Consider the following 16,006-nt stretch of genomic DNA (forward strand, 5'->3'; position numbering starts at 1 on the left):
TGAATAATAATAAAACCTACATTTTGAAACAAGGTGGAGACCAACCGGGGGACATCCAGCTTCTGTCTCAAAGACAGGAAGCCGAAACGGATGGAGGCCCCCCAGCCAGCACTCCAGGAGGCACCGCCCAAGATCTGCTCCTCTCTGGGAATGCAAACTGTTCCCAGCCCCACCGTCCCCTGTCCTGATTCCAGGAGGCAGAGTGGCCAAGAGGGTGCCCAGGGCTGGGTCCCTGATTCCCACCCTCTATAGGCAGGCATTCCCCCACAGAGAAGGGGCTGCACAGAGCCCCCAGACCACCCAGGCAGAGGGAGACAGAGGCCCAAAGGCAGACAAAGGATGTGAACTAGCTTTAATCACTACTCTCAAACAGAGGTAGCAATAGTATCTGAGTAAGGGGGCCGCCCCAAGAGTGATCCAGGGCCAGCCCCTCAGTTCCAGCTATGGCATGTTCCCCATCCAGGCTCCTCGTGTCCAGGGGAGGATCCAGGCAACCCCAGCCTCCAGGGTCACCTATCCAGGAGCGCAGGTGCTTGGCACTGTGAGGACAGAAGAAGCCAGGTCTGGGGGCTGATGTGGTAGCAGCCACATGTGGGTCCCCTCTACCTGCCATACTTGGGGGACGTATGATGTGGGGGTGAGAGCACATGCTCAGAGCACCGAGGTCTTCTTCTCTGGCTGCAGTGACCCCTTCATGGACACCAGCAGTCCCAGCGGGGCCAGGCATCCCTGGGCACAAAGCCGGGACAACGCAAACAGGATGCCAGCAGCCAGACTGATGCTGAGCACCGCTGTGGGGAAAGAGAGAGGGGAGTGGGTAAGGGGGTACCGGGAGCCCCCCACATCCACCAAGCTCCTAACACACCAGAAAGGGAAGTATGTAGCTTGTCCATTCTCCAGGGCAGCTTCCAGGTGTGGGAATGGGGGCAGGAGCTGTTCATATTACCTACAGCTGCAATAATCCCATAAACATTTCGGTTTCCGGACTGAACGGAGTCCCAGTCCTCGATGGCGGTGACTGTGGCATTACTGAGGTAAGTGACATTCTCCAGGGTCACAGGAGTCCCCGTGGACATGGTCCTCCCCTCCTCGTGGGTCTTGGTTCCTGCAACAAGTCCAGGCATTCAGCAGCTGGGCAGGGAGCTCTGGGGCTGGAAGGATGAATGGGGGTCCTGGTGCCCCGGGATGAGGGAACCTGGGACTCACCCTCCAGCCCCAGACTGAGTGAGCAAGGCTGGTAAGCACTTGCTGCCCGAGTGCCCTCCTGCATTCCCATGGATATGCGGGCTCAGGCAGACACACATGTGCACCCTCCCAGCCTCGTCACACACTGGAATGTGTCATGCGTCCTGCTCTACTGACCAAGCCTCCCTGCCCCCATAGCCACACACCGCAGCCAAGCTCGTCGCTGTAGTCGGAACAGTCCCGGTGGCCATCGCAGAGCCACGTGCTTGGGATACACACACCATCCAGTGGGCAGCACAGCTCGCCTTCTGGGCAGGACTGGGGCCCGCAGTTGAGAAGATTCTTATTGTGGTCAGGGCAGTCATCCATGATGTCACAAGGGGAGGGGCTTCCATTGGGTACCTCAGTACCTGGGGGTACATGGTGAGTCAGGCCAAATACCCACCCAAGAGAGCACGGGTACTCCCCACCCCTCACCCCGCTGCGAGCCCCACCTTCCGGAGAACGACTGACCCTATAAGGTCTGCCCATCCCAAGGGCTCTGCCCTTCTATTAGCACCACCTTCCAACCAAGACCCCACTAACTTGCTGCCCTGCAAACCCATCTTTTAACCCAAAGATCCAGCCGGCCCTCCTTGAGGCCCCGCCCACCTCAGAGTTCCTTGCCTGAAACCCACACCCCTTCCACAAGCACCTCCTCTCATGGCCCCGAAAAGCCCCACCCCAGGGCATGGCCACTCACCACACTCTTCTTCATCACTGCCATCAGGGCAGTCCTGGTCAACGTCGCAACGCCAGATGAGGGGCAAGCAGCGGCCATCGCTCCGGCACTGGAAGTTGGTGGGCGGGCATGAGCCTGCGCTGGGGCCTGAGGAACGCACACAAGTGGGAGGTCTGGACCCTCAGCTAGGAGGACAGTGTCTCAAGCTGCGACCACCAGGAGAAAGCCAGGTCCCAGGAACTACACTGGTGGTCACCACCTTTGCTAAGGATGCACTGTGTGAGGGGCCTGGAGCCCAGCAGTTCACAGCCTCACCAAGAGCCCTACTGGTCAGATTCTACAGCCATGCCCATTCTACAGAAGACACACAGGAGAGGAAAGGCCTGAGGCTACAAGCTAGTGGCAGAGTCAGGGTTCAAACCCAGGTCTCACTGATCCTGGGGTCTTTACCAGGCTCCAAATGGCCAGATGGTCTCCCCAAGGGTCTCTCCAAGCTTGTGGTTAAACAGACTAGGGGAGGGGCCATCTCTGAACCTGGCCTGGCTCAGGCCCACCGTCAGGGTCAACAAGGCCTGTTATGTCCCAGCTATCCTTAGCAAAGGAGAAGACTCTTGAGAGTCCCCTGGACAGCATGGAGATCAAACCAGTCAATCCTAAAGGATTATCTGATTATCTCAACCCTGAATATTCATTGGAAGGACTGATGCTGAAGCTGAAGCTTCAATACTTTGGCCACCTGATATGAAGAGCCAACTCATTGGAAAAGACCCTGATACTAGGAAAGATTGAGGGCAGGAGGAGAAGGAGATGACAGAGGATGAGATGGTTGAATGGCATCATCGACTCAACGGACACGAGTTTGAGCAAACTCCAGGAGATGATGAAGGATAGGGAAGCCTGGCGTGCTGCAGTCCATGGGGCTGCAAAGAGTCAGACAAGACTGAGTGACTGAACAACAGCAACTTAGAAAGTGAGGCCTTGCGTAAAGGACCTGCTTGGCCACCATGGCTTGTTGACCCACCCACTGAATTCCTCCCAGAACTCTGACCACTTTCCCCATCCTGACTGTGCCACCTCTTCCCCAGGTTCCCCACCCCCATCTCCCTCAGACACCAGAGACCTGTCAGAGTCACACCATTAGGCCACCCACCCTTGCCTGCCCTTTGCTCAGCCTCTCACAGCCTACATCCTATATGTGGCCGGTAAGTCCTGACCAGCCCTGAACCGTTCCTGGACCTTGCTTCCTCCTACATTCCTCCTCTTCATCAAGCTCCCTCTGGCCTAGCCACCATGCTGCTGTGGCAAGAGGCCTGGCCCATTTCCACCTTTTGCCCTTGCCGTTCCCAGGCCCAGTACTCCCTCTCCTCCCTCCTCTCTGCATTTCCATGATTTCCTCTTCAGACTTCACGTCTCCAGCTTATTTCCTGGGAGGGGTCTCAGGTCCCTCTCAGAGACCCCTGAAGCCCAGTGTCTTAGAACAATGGCCCTTGAACTGGTACCTGTGTAAAGTGGACACTTAGTGATGGTCAGGACTGTGACCTTTTGACTGTAAACCCAGGGTACTGCCTGATGATAAATGGACACAGCTCACACAACGGTCTGGGCTGTATCCAGCTGAGATATGAGCCTTCCGGGACCCTGAGCAGGAGGGACATAGAAGGGCCTGGAAGCTGGGCCAGCAGACTGGAGTCTGAGGGACCGAGGAAGGGAGTGGCCTTTATAGCTTCCTCCTGGATGCAGCAGGGTGGGTGGCAAATACCTGGCTTGGCCCCAGCCTAGCTCTGTTCCATTTGATTCTGGTCCTCTTGCCCCTTCCACCTCTGCTCACAGGGGCAAAGTTGAGTAAAGCCCCACTCCAAGCTCCCACCCTCCACAGCCAGCCGGTCTGCAAGCTGGCCTCCAGGCCCAAATAACCTGTAGGCCCCACCGTCCCTGAGTTCTGTGGAATGGCCTGGAGCCGACTTCCTTCCCTTCCATGGGGATCCGAAAGCCTACAGCTCCCTCCCCAAGTCTTGCCCCTCTCCGTAGCAATCTCTGACCTCCCTCCCTGGAGACAGGCAGTGTGTGTGTTTGTCCTATAAAGTGGGCATCAGAGCAGAGCCAACCGGGCCCAAGGCCCGTGGTTTGGCGAGATTAGTGACTGCCCCTCCCAACCTCAGTTTCCCGACCTGGGAAAGGGGCCACGCTAGGAGTCCCTACCTCAGGGTGCTGAAGGAAAGAGACTGCTTGGGTGTAAAGAGCCTGAGCTTGGTTAATGTCTTGATCCTTGAAGGCAGGAGGAACACTTAGCTTGAAAAGGCAGGAGTAAGAAGGGGAACCAGATAAGACAGGACCCGCGGGTGTGTGAATCTGAGTCTACAGCTGAAAGTCGGGGGCACCAGTGTGCACAGGGAGGTCATTCTAACCTGTCCCACTACCTCTAGGAACCTCTGAGAGAGCCACCTCACTGAGGCCAGGGCAAACGTGTCCTAGGGCCTGGGGTGCCAGGGAAGATCCTTCTTTCTCTCATAAGTCCAGAGAAGGAAGGTGCAGAGGTTGAGAGGGCGGGAGATGGTCGCCGAGGAAACTCAGACAAATCGCCCCGGGAAGCAGGCGCCAGATAACCAGCCGCGTTAAGGTTGGAGGTCGGACAACCAGAGTCTGTAAAGAACTTTCCTGCTTGTGCTGGGGTGAAGGGCAGCTTGGAGGTGACAATGAGGCACGACAAAGCAGAGCAGGTGCGGGGTGTGAGAGGGCCGAAGCAGGGCAGTTAAAGGCAGGCACAGCAACCCGGGCAAAGAGTCCACCACTGGGGAAGGCTCTTTCAAGGGCTAGGCTCCCCTAGACCCAAGTGCGGAGGGAGTGTCCTGGACAGACTTGCGGCGTAGCCAATGGTGAAGCGCTGCTGGCGGGCGAGGGCGGAGCTAGACTGCAGTGGGAGAGGGCTCGCGGGCTGCAAGTTCACTCACCTGGGGCCTGGGTCGGGGACCAGGTCTGGATCGGAGTCGGGGCGATCTCCAGGCACAACCCGAAGCAGAGAAGTACCCGCAGCCCCAGGCCTAGGGCCGCAGCACGCCGCGCTAGACCCCAAGCCACCCAACCGTTCATCGTACCACCCCAGCTCAGCGCCGGCTGGGTCCACGCGCACTCCCGGCCTCTCTCTTATCCTCGTGCACGCCTGCGCACATACCCGGGGGGCGGGGCCCACACCCGGGGCGGGGCCTACGGCCAGAGTTCCCGCTGCAGCCCCGGGGTTTGAGTACCGTAAGTGTCCGAATACCAGGGAACCCCCGATTTGAGAGTCTTCCCCTGTTTTCCCAGAGACAGACATATCGAAAGGTATGGGGCCTATTTGAAATTAGAAACCTCTGGAGATGCAAATGAACTCGTACTGACAAGTATTGTCATCTTACGATAACGTTCCACATGCACCAAATGTTCTGCCTAATTATCTTAGGAATGCCTCATCCCCTCCCTGCTCCTGCTTCTTTCGAGCGCCCGAGCTTATTATATATTTTATTTACTAATAGTACTTTGATTTATTGATTCCCCACTAGATGTCAGACCCAGGAGAGCAGGAATGCTGTGTTGCTCCTTGTATCCCCAACGCCTGGAGCAGAGCCTGATAAATCAACGAAACGTCAATTCTTGGCTTTCATTCTGGGTGCTCTGTCCCTAGCCCCAGGATGTTCTCACTACCTCCTAATCCTCACAGACTTCACAGGGCGGGTCTTACACTTTATTTCGGAAGCAAAACAAGCGAAAGTAGCCTCGGCTTTCTCTTCTCACGCACACCCCTTAGGCACACAAAATTCAAACTTACAGGTTTTCTACCCAGCTGCTGTGTTTTCTTCTTGACTATAAAAGCTTTTACCCGCAGCTCTGTCCTCAGCAGAAGCAGCGCTACTGCACAGCAGGCCCCCAGGCAAGTCGCCATCCTTAGCTGTGCGTGTTTCCTGTGAAGCAACACTAACGTGTCCAGATTTTCACAGCAGGGGCTCTACTTGCAGGTTGACGACATGCTTACTATTGAAAACGTTGGCGATGGGCTTTCCTGGTGGCTTAGTGGTAAAGTATCCACCCACCAATTCAGGAGACACTTATTCCATCCCTGATCTGACAAGATACCATGTGCCCTCAGGCAACTAAGCCTGTGCACCGCAACTGCTGAGCCTGTGCTCTAGAGCCCAAGAGCCCCAACTACTGAAGCTCTAGAGCCCTTGCTCCACAACAGGAGCAACTACCCCAGTGAGAAGCCTATGCACCCCCAACTGGAGAAAAGCCCTCCTAGCAACAAAGACCCAGGACAGCCAAAAATAAAAATTAAAAATAATGTGTCATATAAAATGGTGACTTAAAAAAAAAGTTGGAGATTATAGCCATGTGAGTGTGTGTGTGTGCTCAGAATAATCTCCAATTCCCAGGAGAAATTGGGTAAGAGACAAAGAGGCAGTGGTGCAAATGCAGATGGGAAGGGCAGCAAGCACGACTGCCTGAGGGAGGGGAGAGGAAGGAAGTGTCCCGCAGCACCACCTGTGGGGCTTGGCATCTTGGTGAGGTTGGCCTCTGGGATCCAGGGAGAAGCATTGAAGAAGCTGTGGGTTACCCAGCTGGCAATGTGTAGTCGTTGAACACAGACTCCTCAGCAGCTAGGTTCAGGGTCAGCTCTCAGGGAGCCTGAGAGAGTTCTTGGTCTCGCCACACCTGTTCTTCTTTCACTGTGACCTCACAGGGACTCCCCAGGTGGCTCTAGTGGTAAAGAACCCACCTGCCAATACAGGAGACTGAAGACGTTGAGTTTGATCCCTGGGTTGGGAAGATCCCCTGGAAACGAGAACGGCAACCCACTCCAGTATTCTTGCCTGGAAAAAACCCATAGCCTTGACTAGATGGACCTTTGTTGGCAAAGTAATGTCTCTGCTTTTTGAAATGCTGTCTAGGTTGGTCATAATTTTCCTTCCAAGGAGTAAGCATCTTTTAATTTCATGGCTGCAATCACCATCTGCAGTGATTTTGGAGCCCCCCAAAATAAAGCCTGCTTCCACTGTTTCTCCATCTGTTTGCCATGAAGTGATGGGACCAGATGCCGCAATTTAATTTTCTGAACGTTGAGCTTAAAGCCAACGTTTTCATTCTCCTCTTTCACTTTCATCAAGAGGCTCTTTAGTTCTGCACTTTCTGCCGTAAGGGTGGTATCATCTACATATCTGAGGTTATTGATATTTCTCCCAGGAATCTTGATTCCAGCTTGTGCTTCATCCAGCCCAGTATTTCTCATGATGTACTCTGCTGCTGCAGACTAAGTCACTTCAGTCATGTCTGACTCTGTGCGACCCCATAGACGGCAGCCCACCAGGCTCCCCTGTCCCTGGGCTTCTCCAGGCACACTCTGCATATAGGTTAAATAAGCATGGTGACAATATACAGCCTTGATGTACTCCTTTTCTTATTTGGAACCAGTCTGTTGTTCCATGTCCAGTTCTGTTGCTTCCTGACCTGCATACACAGCACGTATCTGGCACACAGGATGAGCTCAAGACGTCAGACCTCTTCCCTACTGCATTCCCTTGCCAAATTTCAAGTCTAGGTTATAACACATTTCTTTTTTCTTATTGGCTTACAATTTATTTTCTCAAAATTCTGATAAGTTCAAGATCATGGTGCCAGAATAGTCATCCTCATTGATAACCATCTTTTCACTGCAACCTCACTTGGCAGACTGGGTCATTAACTTTATTCAGAAACCTTCAATGGCACATCTCATCCAGGGTTATTAAGTTCTTTGGTGTTACCTCCTTATTACCTCTGCACACTTTGCCCAGTCTTCTCCCTCCTGATCTTTCTAAATTCGATTTCATTCTTTGCTCAAACCAGAATCCCACCTCTTCCAGGAAGCCTTCCCAGGGGTTTTTTCCTCCTGATAATCATTTAGCATTTGTACTACCCACTCTTGGAGCATTTATACCTTCCCCTATGACTGTGACCTTTTCCCTCCTTGCTCCAAGCTTCCAGAGGGTGAGGCAGCCTCAACACTATCCTGGCACACAGCTGGACATCACCCACTGACAGGTTTTGGGGGTTCTTCCATGGGCACTCACAACCCTGCCACACTGGAGGGCACTGTGTGGCCCCCCCTTCGCACCTGTGACCAGATGAAGGCCACTGCCTTTTCGGCTTTCACCCCCTAATCATGCCTCTGTGGGAAGAAGCCCTTTCCTCTCCTAAGCTAACTCCGCCCCACACCCCCAGGCCTGCACAGTAAAGTTTCTGGTTCAGGGAGGCCTTTCTGCAAGGGCCCTGGTGGGAGGTTCTGGTGAACATCCACAGTAGAGTGGCTGGGGCGGGGAATGGGGGTGGGGGAGGCATCTCTTAGGAGAGGGAAGTGAGCAGGTTTTGTTCCCCCACCACCATCCTTTACAGTGAATGCCCCCTAAACACCCTGGAACCCACTCCACCGCTCTGAAGGGTGGAGCCAGGCCCTCAAGGAAGGGACGGTGACATCTCCATGCCCAGTAAGAGCATGTCACCCTAGAACTCCAGAGCCATTCTCCTGCCCTGTTCCGGCGCGCTCACGGGGTTCAGAGATTCAGGATACAGCAACAAGAATGCCCTGGCAGTCCAGTGGTTAGAACCTGGCGTTTTCACCGCTGGGGTCTGGGTGCAACCCCTAGTCAGGGAAACTAAGATTCCACAAGATGTGTGGTGTGGCTAGAAAAGAAAAAAAGAAGAGATGTGGCACCAACTTCACCCTGAAGTCCAAGTAAGCCCATATGTCCTTTCAAAAGTAAAAACAAGCGATTCTTGGGAGCACAATATATAATTTTTATAAATGAGGTCACGTTCTGCCCAGAGGGAATCAAGGAGTCCAAGGAGGAAGAAGCACTCTGGTGGCCCTGAGGGCTCAGCCTGGCGCCCCCAGCCAGTCACAGGTAAGGCTCATCCTGGGACAGCTCCCACCTCTTTATGGGAGGAGCCGGTGACACAGCCTTCTTCTCAGAGGCTGCTACAGCTGAGCTGGAAAATGAAGAGAGACTTGAGTCAGCAGTGGGGAGCAACCTGAGGGAGCACCCCCATGAGGTAGCAACATATCTGCTGAAACCAGAGATGTGGAGGCCAGATTGCAGGGTGTTTCAGAATGCACAGGCTTCTCTAGTGGGGTTCCCCAAAGGGGCAGCTGACCACTTTCTGCCCCCAAGCAGTAAGACTGTCCTGGTTCCTGGTCTCAGAAATAGTGTGAAATGCTGGACTCTTCCTCCAGCATCCCTTCCCACTGGCCCCCGCCTCCCGCTGCCCCAGGGCAGGACACTGGCTCCAGAAGGGCCAAGCAATCAGATGACCCATGTCCCCAGCAACTCCTCCCCTCGGATTCTGAGCACCTACTACATGGCAGGCACTGTATGCAGGAAGCGCTAATGACATGAGGGCCAGCCAGTCTACTGGGGCTGAGTTAATACGTAGTCAAAAATGACCTTTTGGTCCAGGGTAAGGCCTAAGGAGACACTGTGCAGCAGATCTAAGGCAGGGACCCACCCGGCCCCTGGGGTTCCAGGGCCTCCCCTCCTCCCTTCCCCCACCTGAAGGAAGTTGAAGAGGTAGAAAGCAGCCTCCCTGGGAAATGCAGACACCCTGGGGGCAGGTGAAGCGGTGAGGGGGAGTGGGGCAGCCTGCCAGTCTGGGGATGGGCTCTGGTGAATCTGAAGACCGCAACACGGGCCATTCATTCACTGAGTTCTAAGCCACTTGGCAGGCCCGGCCGCATCACCTTACCAATCTCATCACACTGCAAGCCCACCAACCCCATCTTACAAAGCAGCAGCTGAGGCTCAAGAAGGCCAAAAGACTGGTCCAAAAGACTGGTCCAGGACCACAAGGTGAATCAGCTGCAGAGCCCAGATACCACTGGGAGGGACGGGACAAAATGCTGTGAAATTGCACTTCTGCCACCCACGATCTGTGTGACCTACGCAGAGCACCTGGCCTCAATTTCTTTTTCTCCAACAGAGGTCATCACTGCCTAACTTGTAGAATTATTAAGAGGTAGACGTGCCACTGACTCCATTCTAAGAGCTTACAAATAGTTCATTATGTGAATTAAGCCTCGTAATGACTCTGCTATAGACATTGTTTGTTTCCACACAAAATCCATACGTTAAAATCCTATGCCTCAGTGTGACAGCGTTAGGAGGTGGAGCCTTTGGGAGATGACTAAGGTGGAGCCCTTATAAGAGACCCTTCAGACCCCTGACCCCTTCCCCCATGTGAGGACATGGCAAAAAGATACCACCTAGAACCCAGGAAAGCACCCTCACCAGACACTGAAGCTGCTGGGGCCTTTTACTTGGACTTTCTAGCTTCCAGAACCATGAGAAGCAGTTTTCTGTTGTTTATAAGCCACCTGGTCTGTGGGATCCCGTCCTAGCAGAACCCTTAAGTAAACACCACTACTCCTCCTATTTAACTAAGAGACACTGCCTAAGGCCAGGGACCAAAGTGGGTTTTGAGAGGTCTGAGGTTTACACAATTCTCTCTCAAGAAGGACATAAAATTACAAAAACAACAATGCCTGGGCTTCTTCCAAAGCCCTTGAAGGCCCCATAAAGCTTCCTCTGCTTTGCAGGAAACCCACCCCAGGCTGGGTGGGGATTTATTTGCTCCTCAGATGAAAAGCCCCCGGCAGGACATTTCCTGCCACAGCTGATGCTAGACAGACTTGCGAACTTCAAAAGCACAAGCAGGATAGAGGGGTGGTCTCAGAAGGGGCACTGAGGCGTCCTCACCTCTCTGCGGGCTTGCCTGCCACCAGCACCTTCTGCGAAGACATGACAATCGAGGGCGGCATGGCTTCCCGGCGGCCATCGCGAGTACAGTAGTAATTGTTGGAGAGTTTGTGGCTGGGGCCCACGGGGAGCTTGGGAGGAGGCTGAGTTCTGAGAAGAAAAAACATGGGCACTAAAGCAAAGTGACAGTTGTTCTCTCTGCACGGCTGGGCTGCAGCATGGGCCCATCACCTCAGTCACAAGGCCTGGCGTAGGCAGCCACTGGAATGTGCTGGCGGCCAGGGGTATCCCTTGATACACTGCTGGTGGCACAGGCCTGGGGAAGGGCCAGGGCCCAGAAGCTGGTGGAAGCCCCGGCACTGGATGTGACGGTGCTGGGAGGCGAGTTGTGGGTCTGCCCTAGAAGTGGAAGGCATGGAGGAGCCTTTTGTGAGGGAGGCCTGTTCCCACCCCAGAGCTTGGCCAGAGCTTGGCAGCAGGCTTCATTTCCACCCGCAGGTTCTCAGGAAATGAAAAGGCTCTGTCCACTACCTGTCAAGCAGGCGTGGTCAGCAAACCAACCCTGGGGGAACAGCCGCAGACTCCGCTCATTCTTAGGGGCCTTGTCCCCAGGGGCCAGCCTGCAGAACCTCTGGGCTTGCAGTTCTTTCAGAAGCTCTCTGAAGAACTCTACAGAAGTGAAAGGAATTCTCCAGGCAAGATAGTGAAGTGGGTAGAACCAAACCTGGGTCTCCTGAATGGCAGGCAGATTCTTTAACATCTGAGCCACCAGGGAAGCCCAGGAGATCAGTGCTTATTACTCAGAGCAATTTATCCTCTGAGGTTTCTGCTGCCACCTCGTGGCCGCTGACCCCAGAAGAAGGGTAAACAGAGCTCATTCCTCACTTGGGTTAAAGAAATATACAAAGTTTGAGGCCTGAAAAGGAATCGCTAATCTCGCTAACCCCATGGAAAAGAAATGCAAAAAAGCAAAATGGCTGTCTGAGGAGGCCTTACAAATAGCTGTGAAAAGAAGAGAAGTGAAAAGCAAAGGAGAAAAGGAAAGATATAAGCATCTGAATGCAGAGTTCCAAAGAAGAGCAAGGGGAGATAAGAAAGCCTTCCTCAGCGATCGATGCAAAGAAATAGAGGAAAACAACAGAATGGGAAAGACTAGAGATCTCTTCAAGAAAATTAGAGATACCAAGGGAACATTTCATGCAAAGACAGGCTCGATAAAGGACAGAAATGGTATGGACCTAACAAAAGCAGAAGATATTAAGAAGAGGTGGCAAGAATACACAGAAGAACTGTACAAAAAAGATCTTCACGACCAAGATAATCACAATGGTGTGATCAGTCATCTAGCCAGACATCCTGGAATGTGAAGTCAAGTGGGCCTTAGAAAGCATCACTACGAACAAAGCTAGTGAAGGTGATGGAATTCCAGTTGAGCTATTTCAAATCCTGAAAGATGATGCTATGAAAGTGCTGCACTCAATATTCCAGCAAATTTGGAAAACTCAGCAGTGGCCACAGGACTAGAAAATTGTCAGTTTTCATTCCAATCCCAAAGAAAGGCAATGTCAAAGAATGCTCAAACTACTGCACAATTGCACTCATCTCACACACTAGTAAAGCAATGCTCAAAATTCTCCAAGCCAGGCTTTAGCAATACGTGAACCGTGAACTTCCAGATGTCCAAGCTGGTTTTAGAAAAGGCAGAGGAACCAGAGGTCAAATTGCCAACATCCGCAGGATCATCGACAAAGCAAGAGAGTTCCAGAAAAACATCTATTTCTGCTTTATTGACTATGCCAACACCTTTGTGTGGATCACAATAAACTGTGGAAAATTCTGAAAAAGATGGGAATACCAGACCACCTTACCTGTCTCTTGAGAAACCTATATGCAAGTCAGGAAGCAACAGTTAGAACTGGACATGGAACAACAGACTGGTTCCAAATTGGGAAAGGAGTATGTCAAGGCTGTATATTGTCGCCCTGCTTATTTAACTTCTATGCAGAGTACATCATGAGAAACGCTGGGCTGGAAGAAGCACAAGCTGGAATCAAGATTGCCAGGAGAAATATCAATAACCTCAGGTATGCAGATGACACCACCCTTATGGCAGAAAGTGAAGAGGAGCTAAAAAGCCTCTTGATGAAAGTGAAAAAGCAGTGGAAAAGTTGGCTTAAAGCTCAACATTCAGAAAACTAAGATCATGCCATCTGGTCCCATCACTTCATGGGAAATAGATGGGGAAACAGTGGAAACAGTGACAGACTTTATTTTGGGGGGCTCCAAAATCACTGCAGATGGTGACTGCAGCCATGAAATTAAAAGACGTTTACTCCTTGGAAGGAAAGTTATGACCAACCTAGATAGCATATTCAAAAGCAGAGACATTACTTTGCCAACAAAGGTCTGTCTAGTCAAGGGTATGGTTTTTCCACTGGTCATGTATGGATGTGAGAGTTGGACTGTGAAGAAAGCTGAGCACTGAAGAATTGATGCTTTTGAACTGTGGTGTTGAAGACTCTTGAGTCCCTTGGACTGCAAGGAGATCCAACCGGTCCCTTCTAAAGGAGATCAGTCCTGGGTGTTCATTGGAAGGACTGACGCTTAAGCTGAAACTCCAATACTTCGGCCACCTGATGCAGAGTTGACTCATTGCAAAAGACTCTGATGCTGGGAAGGACTGGGGGCAGGAGGAGAAGGGGACGACAGAGGATGAGATGGCTGGATGGCATCACCGACTGGATGGACTTGAGTTTGAGTGAACTCTGGGAGTTGGTGATGGACAGGGAGGCCTGGAGTGCTGCGATTCATGGGGTTGCAAAGAGTCGGACACGAATGAGCTACTTAACTGAACTGAACTGAATCTCGCTAGCAAAAGATGTTAACAACAACAAAAAAAATCACTAACAAAAGATGAGCTTTCCTAGAAACTGTTGCAGAGAGGGAGGGCAGAAAAGAAAGAAAAATCATAAAAGGATCAGGTTTTCATTCACTGGGGTTTTACCAACTTTTTCCTGATAACCCCAGTATTTAAATTTTTCTTAAAACAAGTGATAGTTATGTATCGAGTGGGGAAAAAAATACAGAAAAAACAAAGTTTAAAAACTTAATATTAAAGGACTTCCTTGGTGGTCCTGTGGCTAAGCTCCTTGCTCCCAATGCAGGGGCCCAGATTCAATCCCTGATCGAGGAACTAGATCCCACAGACTGCAACCAAAGATCCTGCACGCCAAAACAAAGACCCGGTACAGCCAAATGATAAATATTTAAAAGAAAAAAAAAAGAAGCAACATCCTGTGTTGAAGTTAGAGTCTGCCTAATCCCTAGAGTGCAAAGAAGACCCTCTGCTGGGTATGGATCTATAGAAAACAAGCACGAGCAGTGTGCTCAGTCATGTCTGACTCTTCAGGACCCCATGGACTGCAGCCCACCAGGCTCCTCTGTCCACAAAATTTTCCAGATAAGAATATTAGAGCAGGTTACCATTTCCTTCTCTGGGGATCTTCCTGACTCAAGAATTGAACCCGAGTCTCCTACATCTCCTGCACTGGCAGGCAGATTCTTTACTACTGAGCCACCTGGGAAGCCCCAGAAAACAAGCACAGAAAGGGTAAAAAGAACCGTGACCAACTGAAAAGGCCCAAAGGAAGCACCAGGGGGCACCATTATCCTTTAAAAAAAAAAAAAAGTTGAAAATTTTACAAAACTGTTTCCTCAACTGGGCTACCAGTTTTCCTAGGACAGAAAAATACTTTAAAACTTGATATCTGGAATCAGTCACAACATAGAGATATTCACATAGATTTGGTTATTTTAAGGCTATTGTTTTTCCTTTCCTGCTAGTCCTCCCTGGCTGCCTTACCTCTGCCTGTGACACACACACACACATATAATACACACACACACACACACACACACATATGCCACTATTCCCCATTCTTCAAAGTTTTTCAGCCACACTAGTCTTCTTCCTATGTCTGGCTCTGTTGGGCTGCACAGCCTTGGCACTTACTGCTCCCTCTGTCTGGAATGTTGTTTTAATCATTATCCTTTGGCATTTCAGCTGACTCCAAATCCAATCCCTGAGACCTTTCCTGATCACTTAACCTGAGGTAGCCACTCTCCATCTGGTCCGTTTTGTTTCCTCTTCAGAGCATTCTAAAACGGTGTTTTTTACTTGCTGTGTTTATTTCCCTACTATGCTATGTCTCTGCCTCCTCCCTGGGATATAAGCTCCAAGAAAGGAATGAGAACTTTTCTAGTTCCCCTAGGACTCCCAACGGCTGAGGACAGAGCCCGGCCTTGTAAATGTCAACTAATTTTTGGACTCGAGTTAGAAATCAAAGACACTTCTGGGTTCAAATTCCGGCTGTCAATTTCTGGCTTCTGAGTGATTTTAAGCAAATGATTTCGTTTCTCTGAGTCTCAAATATTTTCATACGTAGCTTGGGGATGATAATACTGTCAGGACCACACTGGAGGCTGCAAATCACAGAAAATTCCCACTCAGAATTCACGCCCCATCTGGTTGTGCAGAAGCACCACAATGTCTGAAACAGCGCAGCAAGATGAAAGGCAAACCTCTGCCTTCACAGCCAGCTAAGGGACTGGAGCCAGGATCTCGGCCCAGCGTTTCAGGGGTCTAAAAGAACAGGGGTTTGGGGTTTTGATAGACGGAGGGCAGGATTGCGGTCTGGGCAGCGAGCGGGGTTTGCTCACCGTTTGGAGATCTCCTGGTAGCGCAGCTGCAGTTTCGCCTGCAAGTCTCGCTGTGGGAGAAAGGATGGAGATCAGTCCCCAGCGCACCCCAGAAGAGAAAACCAGCTAACGGGCATTCCCGCACAGGACAAATTAAGAGAAAGGTGGGACATGTGTCTTTGAGGACAGGATACGGGCCCTGGAGGTGAACAGGGGAGCTGCGGCCCGGAACAAGATCCCGAAGCTAATAAGGTACGGGCCTAGGGAGACCCCAGGCCTGAGGGGTACCACAGCCAACGGCTGGGGAGGGTGTCCTGGGTTGAAGGGGTCACGAGTTCGGGGTTCCAGGCTGAGGAGAATTCCCTACTTAGGGGAATCTCGGCACTAATGGCCTCAGCCCCAGAGATGCAAAAAGGAGGTGAGTAGTGGGAGCGGGTCAGGGCGCGCAGAGCTTGCAGCATCCACAGCCCCTTCCCGCCCCGCCCCGCGCACCCCGGATGCCCAGTTCCGAAGCCACTGGATGAAACGGGTAGCGGACGCCATCTTTCACCGGCGCTGAAGGGCGCCGGTGACGTCTCTACTGCAGGGACTGCTGGGAACATGGCGTACGGTCTCGCGAGAGCGGGAATGGGCGGAGCTAGGGAGT

The 16,006-nt window shown here is 51.9% G+C and overlaps 2 protein-coding genes across 2 annotated transcripts; both read right to left on the reverse strand.

The window, feature by feature from the left end:
* Window positions 1-335: 335 nt before the first annotated feature.
* Window positions 336-5,059, reverse strand: CD320 (CD320 molecule). The gene is made up of 5 exons (XM_019964281.2): window positions 4,855-5,059; window positions 1,928-2,053; window positions 1,392-1,595; window positions 947-1,105; window positions 336-791 (listed from the first exon to the last, which is right to left on the reverse strand). Exons 1-5 carry the CDS (start codon window positions 4,991-4,993, stop codon window positions 652-654), a joined length of 768 nt encoding a protein of 255 aa, XP_019819840.2. The 5' UTR covers window positions 4,994-5,059; the 3' UTR covers window positions 336-651.
* Window positions 5,060-8,683: 3,624 nt separating this feature from the next.
* NDUFA7 (NADH:ubiquinone oxidoreductase subunit A7) lies at window positions 8,684-15,982 on the reverse strand. The gene is made up of 4 exons (XM_019964284.2): window positions 15,853-15,982; window positions 15,382-15,431; window positions 10,663-10,812; window positions 8,684-8,899 (listed from the first exon to the last, which is right to left on the reverse strand). Exons 1-4 carry the CDS (start codon window positions 15,901-15,903, stop codon window positions 8,809-8,811), a joined length of 342 nt encoding a protein of 113 aa, XP_019819843.1. The 5' UTR covers window positions 15,904-15,982; the 3' UTR covers window positions 8,684-8,808.
* Window positions 15,983-16,006: the final 24 nt, after the last annotated feature.

This window comes from Bos indicus, chromosome 7 (genome assembly GCF_029378745.1).
Source record: "Bos indicus isolate NIAB-ARS_2022 breed Sahiwal x Tharparkar chromosome 7, NIAB-ARS_B.indTharparkar_mat_pri_1.0, whole genome shotgun sequence".
NCBI lineage: Eukaryota > Metazoa > Chordata > Mammalia > Artiodactyla > Bovidae > Bos > Bos indicus.

Excerpts from the sequence above, each read along its gene's own strand:
- CD320 (XM_019964281.2), bottom strand. The coding sequence starts at position 4,993 with ATGAACGGTTGGGTGGCTTGGGGTCTAGCGCGGCGTGCTGCGGCCCTA. Across the intron at positions 1,596-1,927 it reads CAGTGATGAAGAAGAGTGTG|GTACTGAGGTACCCAATGGA; the intron begins GTGAGTGGCCAT and ends ATGTACCCCCAG. Across the intron at positions 1,106-1,391 it reads CAGCGACGAGCTTGGCTGCG|GAACCAAGACCCACGAGGAG; the intron begins GTGTGTGGCTAT and ends GACTTGTTGCAG.
- NDUFA7 (XM_019964284.2), bottom strand. The coding sequence starts at position 15,903 with ATGGCGTCCGCTACCCGTTTCATCCAGTGGCTTCGGAACTGGGCATCC. Across the intron at positions 15,432-15,852 it reads TTCGGAACTGGGCATCCGGG|CGAGACTTGCAGGCGAAACT; the intron begins GTGCGCGGGGCG and ends TTTCTCCCACAG. Across the intron at positions 8,900-10,662 it reads GCAGGCAAGCCCGCAGAGAG|CTCAGCTGTAGCAGCCTCTG; the intron begins GTGAGGACGCCT and ends TTCATTTTCCAG.